Raw genomic sequence first — 10,081 nt, 5'->3', positions numbered from 1 at the left:
TATCTCCCTTACGGGACTCAGGGCAGTGAACAGGCAATAATAAAAATCACAGTAAATATTACATAAAAGCCTGCTCTAAAATATAAAACCCCTAACAAAACCCAATCAAAACTACGCCAGGCCGGCCGCATGGAACAGATGAGTTTTCAGGGCTCGGCGGAAGAGGCGCAGGTCCGCAATTGTACGTAGGTCGGGGGGGCAGGTCATTCCAGAGGGCAGGAGCTGCCACAGAGAAGGCTTCTCCCCCCGGGGGTCGCCAGCCGGCATTGGCTGGCCGACGGTACCCTAAGGAGGCCCTCTCTATGGGAGCGGACTGGTCGAAGGGAGATATTTGGTAGGAGGCGGTCTTGCAAATACCTAGGTCCATTGCCATGGAGCGCTTTAAAAGTTGTTACTAACACCTTGAAGCGCATACTTCAGCAGGTTTTATTTCTTGCCTCATTTCTTTTAAATGTCTTCTCCTCCTCCTCTGCACTCAACTTGCATCCTTCTCACTCCTGACTACGAAGTCAAATAGGAAATCCAGATCACAGCTGCCTATTACTTCACAACAGCTGTTAGCAGCCAGTAAACCTAAAAGGATTGTACAGGTAGTCCTCGACTTACAACTGTTCATTTAGTGACCGTTCAAAGTTACAACAGCGCTGAAAAAAGTGGCGGCTCACGACCATTTTTCACACTTATATGACTGCTGTGGTCACGTGATTTATATTCAGGTCATGTGATCCCCTTTTGCGACTTTCTGACAAGCAAACTCAATGGGGAGACCAGATTCGCTTAACAACCATTTTACTAATTTAACAACTGCAACGATTCACTTAACAAATGTGGCAAGAAAAGTCATAAAATGGGTAAAACTTGCTCGATCAATTTCTTACTTAACCGCATAAATTTTGGGCTCAATTGTGGTCGTAAGTGGAAGACTACCTGCAGTAGAAATGATGTAGTCAGGCAGCATCCTCAACTGTTTAGATATATAATCAAATAATAATAATAATAATAATAATAATAATAATAATAATAATAATAATAATAATATACACTTTAATAAGGGAAAAAAACTAGTTTTCCCCAGTTAAAGTTAAACATGAGGTAATGTAGCATGGTTAGTATCGAAATATTAGCATACTTTGATCCCCAGTTTTATTGAATTCAATATTTCCTTCTTAATAAGCATGATTAATCTCTTTCAGCTACAGATAGTCCTTGGCTTATAACAGTTTGTTTAGTGCAAAGGTCGGCAACCATAAACACTCAAAGAGCCACTTGGACCCGTTTCCCACAGAAAAGAAAACACTGGGAGCTGCAAAACCTGTGCGTGCATGTGCGCGTGCACTGGAGGGGGGGCTTGATTGAAGAGTTTAATTAAAAAAATAGAGGGTGCTGTGCATGAGTTCTCTCTCTCTCTCTCTTTCACTCTCTCTTTCTCTCCCTCTCTCGCGCTTTTTCTCTCTCTCCCTCTCTCTTTTTCTCCCTCTCTCTTTCTCTCTCTTTCCTCTCCCTCTCTCTCTTGCCCTCTCTCTCTCTCTCTCTCTCTCTCTCCCTCTTTTTCTCTCCCCCCTCTCTTTCTCCCCCTCTCTTTCTCTCTCCCTCTCTTTCCCTCTCTCTCTCTCTCCCCCCCCCTCTCCCTGTCTCCAATCTTCTGCTCACCTGGCAAGCTGGCTTCACGCTGTTCTCTCCTGCCCTTCCTGCTTCCTGCAGAGATGCAGCCAAGGCAGGAGTCCCGCCCAATAAGCTTGTCAGCTCGTCGGAGAACAGCGTGAGGCCACTCTCTTTTTTACACACAGACACAGAGAGAGAGAGAGAGAAGGGAAGCGCAAGTGCCTCTGTCTCTGTCTTTCTCTCTCTGCAAATGGCAGAGGAGGCTGGGAGCCGCAGGAGAAGGCTCAAAGAGCCATATGTGGCTCGGGAGCTGCAGGTTGCCGACCCATGGTTTAGTGACTGTTCAAAGTTACAACAGCACTGAAAAAAGTGACTTATACTTGTTTTTCACACTTGACTGCTGTAGCATCCCCATGGTCACGTGATCAAAATTCAGATGCTTGGCAACTGACTAATTTTTATGACTGTTGCAGTGTCCCAGGGTCACGTGATCCCCTTTGGTGATTTTCTGACAAGCAAAGTCAATGGGGAAGCCAGATTCGCTTAACAACCATGTAACCACGTGATAAAGTGGGGCAAAGCTCACTTAATAAATGTCTTGTCGGCAACAGAAATTTTGGGCTCATTTATGGTCATAAGTTGAGGACTACCTGTAATTAGGTTAGAAATTATTTGTAGCTCTATCTTTACCTATTTTAGTGACATATTTTTTATGAAATTCTTAAAAAGACTTCAATAAACAAAGGCCAAATAGAAAATGCTACTATTTCCTCAAAGCAATTTTGTTATAGAAAAGCATTTATATCATTTGTAAAGGTATCTAGTAATTTCCCTATAATTAACAAAAATATGTGAACAACAAGCCTGTGTATTTTTCTCCTCCCTCTCTAACATGGCCACAGGAGAAGATGGAAACTCTTTTAGCCTAATTGCAATTTGCATTTGAATCTAGGCAGCAAATGGTTAGAAACTGACTTGTTTTAACTACCCATAATAAATATATTAACAGGGTGTTTCACGGTCCTACCTGAGGAGGTAAAATAGATCTGCAGGCTGAAAGTTCAGAATGTATTTAACCAAGTTTTAGTGCTATGCTTGAATATTGAGATCTTGGCTAGATAACTGACATAAAATCAGAATTCCCCAATTCTGGACAATGTTAACAATACAATCCAGGGCCAGTTTTGTATGATTCCTTGCTAAATAAACCATGATTTATAAAGCGTGGAATGATTATTGTTTTTGGATTGCAGTCCTGTCATTAATAATATGTATGTTATTGACCTGTTTAGTAATATGAGTGAATATATATTATATAAAGCATATTCTTACTTTTTCCTTTTCCCCCCCTTTATTTTGCAGAGTGAAGACCTTAGGTTAGTTATACGAGAGAGAGATGAGCTACAGTCTATGCTAGACAGATTTGAAAAGCATATGATAGAAATTCAGTCTAATGTCAAACTACTAACTGTAGAAAAAGATAAATTAAGTATCCTTTATGAACAGGTAAATAAATATAACCTTGATCCAGAGTAATATATAACTAATGTAATGAAAATCTGCAGTCTCGTCAAAAAGAAGCTAGATTTACTGAACTATTGCAAACCCCAGTTTAGAATGAGAAAAAAGAATGTAAATGCAGAACAAAATACTAATCTATATTGGATAATCATTTATCCTATGACTCGTATTTTGCTTTCTATGAAAGGAATGAGATTCCATCCAACATAATTTCATATTTGTAGTTCATGAATGCATTGCATAAGTATATGCATGAAAATACATATACTTATTGTGTATCTCTGTTAAAAGTCTAGTAATTACTTGGCTAAGCGTATTGTATTTACTTTGATTTGTGTGAGCTGCCCAGAGCTATTGAGTCAGGTGGCATGTACGTTTAATATATTATTCATTTCCTGGGTTATTGCAATTAGACCAGTGGTTCTCAACCTGTGGGTCGGGACCCCATTTGGGGTCAATCGACCATTTCATGGGGGTCGCCAAGCAAGGCTGTCCGCCATTTTTTTTGTCCGCCATTTTTTTCCCCTTTTCTGGCAGGTGCCTTACCTCTCTTGGGCTGGGCCAGCTGGTGGTCGGCCTGCTCCGTCTGTGCCGCTTGCCAGCTACGCCTCGGCCGGTGCAGGGGGCGGAAACACGCATGCGTGGCGCTCCCGGGCAGGGAAAGTCCTCGACTTACAACCGGTTGGGTAGTCCTCGACTTACGGCCGGTTTAGTCCTCGACTTACGACCAGTTTAGTCCTCGACGTACGACCAGTTGGGGTCGCGGCATTAAAAAGGTTGAGAACCACTGAATTAGACTTTGATGTTTATTGGAAGCAGATTGAGTTTTGATACTAAGCCTCCTGAATATTTAATATTAATATTTAATATTGTTAATACATATTAACATTTATCAAATTTACTATATTGATATTAATATGAGCTTGTATTAATATGATAATCTAATATATATTGATAATTAAAACAATAATATGTAATATTATTAATATATAGTTTTAATTTTTTCCATGAAGGAAAAAATACTTTAAAAATAGGTAGAAAGACAAAGTCTGGAATACGGTAGTTACTTTAAATTAATTATTTGGTAATGTTAAATTTAGGAACCAGGTTTTCTTGGTTTGCAATGTAGGAAATTTGAAGATATATTTAGCTAATTTGGTCAAGTCCAGTTTCTTTTTAAAGAATATGTAGCACATATAAATAGATGTCTGTGTAAATGTTTTCAAGTTGAAATGTCAAAGTTATTTTCAATAATATTACAAAATTGTGGAAAGTGAAGTGTATTGGTTTTATCTTATATGGGGAATACTTAAGAAATTTATATTGAGAGATTGGAAAATATTATTACTTCAATTATCAAAGATTGAATCCAGAAATGAATCCATTTTTGAAGAGGCTACATTTTCTAATAATCAAAAAATAATATTTCTCTTTGGGAGACATTTTGCAATATTTTACATGGTGCATCAAAAAAAACCAACTCAAGACGTGTGTGTGTGTGTGTGTGTATGTGTGTATGTGTATATACATTTTCAACTGCATACTGCAGTTTTACTCTTTTTATAGTATGCAGTTGAAAATGTCAAGGTGTTCACAATCAGACTGATCTGTCTGAACTCCCTATAATTACTCCCTTGACTCTGCTGGCAAAAGAGGGGAAGAGAACCTGTGGCTCAGTGACTAAATCACTGCCTAGTATGTATAACTTTCCAGGTTCGAATCCCATAAAGGGTATGGCTAACTGATGAAGGCAAAAAAGCCACAAATGGTCCATCTTAGTCTCCCAATTTAATTCTTTACTCTTTGTCAGAAAAAAAGAAATTTGGATATAAAAATACTTCGCAGTTGTGACTTGAGCCTGCTTAATGCCCCTAGTTTGGGGGGCTGCAAGGCAAAAGTGATTATAAGTAGAACTGCAGTATAGCAGTCAAAATACCAAGGTGCATCAATCAGACTGGTCTGTCTGGAAAAAACTTTCTGTGTGTATATATGTATGTATGTATGTATATATGTATGTATGTATGTATATATGTATACATGTGTGTGTGTGTGTGTGTGTAAAATATTGCAAATATATAATATATTAGTTTTATAAGGGTATTACATTAAATATCAATATTTTTTTTTTTAGTTTTTCTAGTTGATGTTCTTTTTTGTGTTCAGTTTAGTATTATACATTTCATAAGTAGTATGCTGGGTATTGTTTTCTTTTAATTTCTGTTTGTATGATTTGCTTTTTGTTCTTGCCTTTTAAAAATTGCAATAGAATTATAATGTATTTAATGACTTCTTCAAAAACTAGAGAGCCAGTTTGGTCAAATGGTTAAGGCACCAGACTAGAAGCCAGGACACTGTGAGTTCTAATCCTGCTTTAGGCATGATTGCTGACTAGGTGACTTTGGGCCAGACAGTGTCTCTCAACTCCTCTCAACTCATGTGGTTGTTATGGGGAAAATAGGAAGAGGAAAAAGCATAAATTCAACACCTTGAGTTGTTTATTTAAAATAGTAAAGGCCGGGTAAACATCTTTTTAATTTTGTATTTTTAGTCTCAGAATGAATTAAACCATCTACGGAGAGAGAAAAAAACCTGTTTTCTAACAAAAAATCATGCAGAAGAAGAAAGAAATATTGCATTGGCTGATTTTAGAAGAGTAGTATCAGAGAAAGAAGGACTAAGGGAGAAATTAAAGGTCAGCTTTTAATATTTTCTGTAGTTTTCAGTAATGAAATAATTTTGATCTGGTTTCTTATCTAAAGTGGCTATCTCTGGGTCCTGTAACTTCAGACTATTACTGATAACATCATAAGGATTTCAAAAAGTGCATTTTTATTTTTTTATAAGCATTATGTTAAGAGTATTGCTAAAACTTTCTTTTTCCAATGTTGCCTAACGTTTAACAATGCCCCAGACCAAAAAAATTACAACAGAAAAATGTTGCCATTTTGAGAATTTGGGCCAAATGTTAATGGCCACGTTAGAAAGAGAAATTTACAGCTGATTTGAAATAATTGATTGTTGATATACAGTATATTGTTTGTCAACATTTGAGTTGAGAGTTGCTATGCAGAGTGAGATAAGTGGCATATAAATCAAATAAATAAACATTTGGGGAACTTTTTAACAAAGAAGTTAGGGAGAATACCTTTGAGCAATGTAGTCAACTTCTTGGACTAGTTCTTTTTCCCAGCTTTTAACAATTTTTATTACTATGTTTATTAATTTTAAGACTATATTATCTTGTTAATTGTAGATGTATGCATTTTTCTTTTTTTAATTTAGTTTGATATAATAAAAGTATTAAAATAGGAATGCATCCCTCACGTTAATAAAATTATGCTAAATAAAAAAAGTCCGCATATGAAGGAAGCAATTAAAATCTGAAAACAATTTTCACACATGCTACATCTTCTGTTCATAAATTCTAGGTACCAGATTTAATCTATATCAAAATAAGTACTTTTTTCTCTGTTGGGAACCTGGCCACACAAACGACGGTGCAGCTTCATGCAAAACCATCCCCTCTTCCCATCCCCCTGCCACTGTCACTATCAGTCTGCAGAACCAGAAAAGATTGGGGACTGCTACTGTAGTAAATTGCTTATATGAAGTTCAAGGTGTTATGCAGAGGTTATGCAGTGAAGCAAGAAAAAAAAATACATGCTCACTTTGAATTAATAAGTTATTCTGCTTTTTTGTTTTGCTTCTTATTTCAACTATATTTGTGGTTCTAAAGGAAAACAAAATAGATGCCATTTTCCTTTTGACAGTCATGTACCATTAAGTCGTTTCATTGTCAAGTTTAAAATTTTTTATTCCAAAATGCAGTTAGGATAATTGGGGATATTTTAACATTATTAATGAAAGGGCTCATTACTGATCTGTCTTACTTTGTTTTGCTAGATCCAGCAGGAGGAATATACTTTAGATAAATTAAAATTGGAACAGGAAGTATCAAGATTGGAAAGCACTCTGAAAAGAGTAAGTATTTAGCCCAAATATTCTGATTGGATTTGGAGCCATATTTTTTTTATGTAGTCACTATTTCATGATTATTTGAAAAGAAATCATAGGGGCCATGTGTGTGTGTGTGTGTGTGTGTGTGTGTGTAATTCCTGTTACTACAAGGCAATTTACCTTATTGTGGATTTCACTGCCATTGATCCTTACTATCATTTTAGTGGAGCATACTGTGAAGGACTGATTTAAATTGCAGTCTCTAAAATACATTCAGTTTAAAAATGTCACGCAGGTTTGGAATTTCTTTTGCTCTGCAGTTGGAGACAGAACGTCTTGATCAAATATCTACAGTGTCATTGTTAAAAGACAAAATAAGCTCTTTGGAAGATGAACTAAGCATTAAGACTCATCAGCTCTTAAACACATCTGAAGATTCTTCACAGTATAAGACAGAATTGAGTTCACTAAAGTAAGCTCAGCTATGTATTTTATAACAATTAAATGTGCATTTGCAATTCATTTGATGCTGTGGCTTCGGTGATATGCCCCTAAAAAAGAGGTCTCCACTTTGCATTTGCCTGATAATCAAACTGGAAGTAATAATATGGCTAATCTGATTGAGCAGTAAGAAAAACGTATGCTGAATTTGTTTAGAAAAAGTTTATATTAATTTACATGTTCTAGAGATTAATATTGATCCAGTGATATTAAGTGGCAGGGCAAGCTAGTGAATATAAATAGACAGCAAATTCCATACTCGTTCACACTGATGATGTTACCTAATTGGTAACAGTCTATTTCATTGGAAAGTGGGGGTGTATTTCTTAAAAGCAATGTCATTCAGTTTCAATTATGTAATTATGTTTGGTGATATTCATTCCTACGAAAATTAAAAGGGCGATTTTGGAAAACATGATTTTTCATTCTGGGAAGTCTAAAAAAACGGTATAGCATTGATTTAGCTCTTTTATTCAATCTAGCTCACTATTTCTTTATAAATTATAATACCCACTGAAGGTACTGTACAGTATAAATGGATTCATATCCTGTGGCCAATATTATATTTAACGTAACTGTCTTGATTTTACAGACTATTAAATGAACAGATTCAGAAATCCCTAGATGAGATACAGCACCAACTGTCTTTTAAAGAAAATGAACTTCAATCAGCTCAAGAGGAAATTGAGATATTAGAGAACAAAATAGGTGAATGAAGTTGTACTGTATTATTAAGAAAAAAGTACAAATAATCTAGTTCAGTTCTGCACAAAATCATTCACAGTCAGGTTTTAACAGGAGTAAACAGAACATAAATAAAACAAGTAATTTTTTGGTTCAAACTTGAGGCTGAATTTAGCATTCAGGCTGAATTTATTCTAGTTGCTGGACTTTCTTCTTCATGTATTTTGTAAAGTTTATATTATTCAAATTAGTTAATAGTAAATGTATACATGCAACATATTAATGAAAAGTGATTCAAAATTAAGTATAAAAAGACTTTGTATAAACAACTACAAAAATGTGAACATATTCCTTGAATGTCATTTTTGCCTCTTTATCAGAAAAAAATATTCAAATGCTGACATCAGAAATACTCAGAAGGAATTATAGACACTTCTAGTCTTTTATCTTTGAATAAGAGGGTGGGATAAAAGTTCTGGGAATTCTTATCTTAAACAAAAGCTAGAATACAACTGAGGGCATCAAGTCTAGTTTGCTCCAATTCATAGAGTAATTGGATAGAATACCATACTCATGTATGAGTATAATATAATAGTATAGTATAATCTGCATTGAGTACATTGTTTTGCTCTGCCCTCTGCTATAATTCCATTAGCATTTTAAAAAATTCTGATTATGTGTATTACAGATTCTAAAGCTTAATTAAGAAAAAAGCAAAAAAAAATCCCATGTTTCAGTACCTCAAAGTATACTTAATGAAAGAGAGAGAATGCCATTAATAATTATGCAGTGTAGATTACAAGCTACATTTATCTGAAATATAACGGTTCTTGTTTGTTTATTGCTTTTCTAGATTTTGGGCCGTCCTATTTTTATAATTTATGTTTTCTTGATGTTTTTATAATCTCTATGTAGATTATAAAAATCAAACTATATTTTCTTGGTGTTTTTATTTTACACTGCCCAGAGTCATCATAGAGCTGACATCTTCATACATTTTTAAAAAGCAAATAGTACTTGGGGGGGGGAAACCTAAAAGTCAAAATGGCAGCCATTCTCTGACAGATATTTCCAAACTTCACCAGGATTTTAACTTTCCAAGGTCACATATCTGGTTTGAAATTAGCAAACAGCAGAAGTTTTGTAAAAAGCAAAGCTTTAACATACTTTTCAGTTAAATTGGGATGACTGACTATTCTTCCCCAATCATTTGTTGAGTGTAGCAATAAGAGAATTTATCAACCACAATCTCATAATCCAGAACACAAGAACCCAGAACAAATACATCAATACTGGTGTGCTTACAGGGGTTAGAGTTTTACATGGTCAAAGCAAGTGAACCAACTAAAACTTTTGTTTTTTTGCTGTTTTCAGATACACTCAATACTAAGAGCTCATCGCAAAGTGAGACTGTCATTCTGCTCAGAAGTACTGTTAATGCCTTGGATAAGGAAAAAGATAGCCTTCAGGAAAGCATAGATGAAAAAACTGAAAGAATTGCATATCTAGAAGACAATTTAGCTAACAAGGTATTTATACAAAATAGGAAATGGAATATCAGAACCGTTTTATCTTAATTCTTATTGAATAAAGGGCAGGATGGTGTTTTTTCCCCCCTATAACTCTTTTTCCATTCTGTTAATTTCTTTCTCTTTCTTCTAGCAACTTTGTTTTTATAATATTAAGAAGGTTTATGGAAAGAGAGGAATAAGAAAACCATCCAATCTGGGAAAGGTGTTACGTGGGACTCTTAAGAACTTAATTGTATCTGCCTGATAAAGAAGAGCATGCACGACATAAGTTCCCTTTGTAACCT

At 35.5% G+C, this 10,081-nt stretch overlaps 1 protein-coding gene across 1 annotated transcript in view; it reads left to right on the top strand.

Annotated features, from left to right (window-relative positions):
- The window catches only part of LOC107300091 (centrosomal protein of 135 kDa), a gene marked incomplete at its 3' end in the record, with an annotated part of 31,964 nt that overhangs the window by 13,280 nt on the left and 8,603 nt on the right, over positions 1–10,081 (top strand). The window contains exons 5-10 of the mRNA XM_015829433.1: positions 2,965–3,108; positions 5,672–5,815; positions 7,027–7,104; positions 7,401–7,552; positions 8,174–8,289; positions 9,640–9,794. Coding sequence (XP_015684919.1) covers positions 2,965–3,108; positions 5,672–5,815; positions 7,027–7,104; positions 7,401–7,552; positions 8,174–8,289; positions 9,640–9,794 — 789 coding nt within the window. The remainder of the gene's footprint in view (positions 1–2,964; positions 3,109–5,671; positions 5,816–7,026; positions 7,105–7,400; positions 7,553–8,173; positions 8,290–9,639; positions 9,795–10,081) is intronic.

The sequence above is a fragment of the Protobothrops mucrosquamatus genome, unplaced genomic scaffold, assembly GCF_001527695.2.
Source record: "Protobothrops mucrosquamatus isolate PMUCROS unplaced genomic scaffold, P.Mucros_1.0 scaffold6118, whole genome shotgun sequence".
Taxonomy (NCBI): Eukaryota; Metazoa; Chordata; class Lepidosauria; order Squamata; family Viperidae; genus Protobothrops; species Protobothrops mucrosquamatus.
The sequence above is the reverse complement of the archived record's forward strand: the minus strand, read 5'-3'. Positions and strand labels throughout refer to the sequence as shown.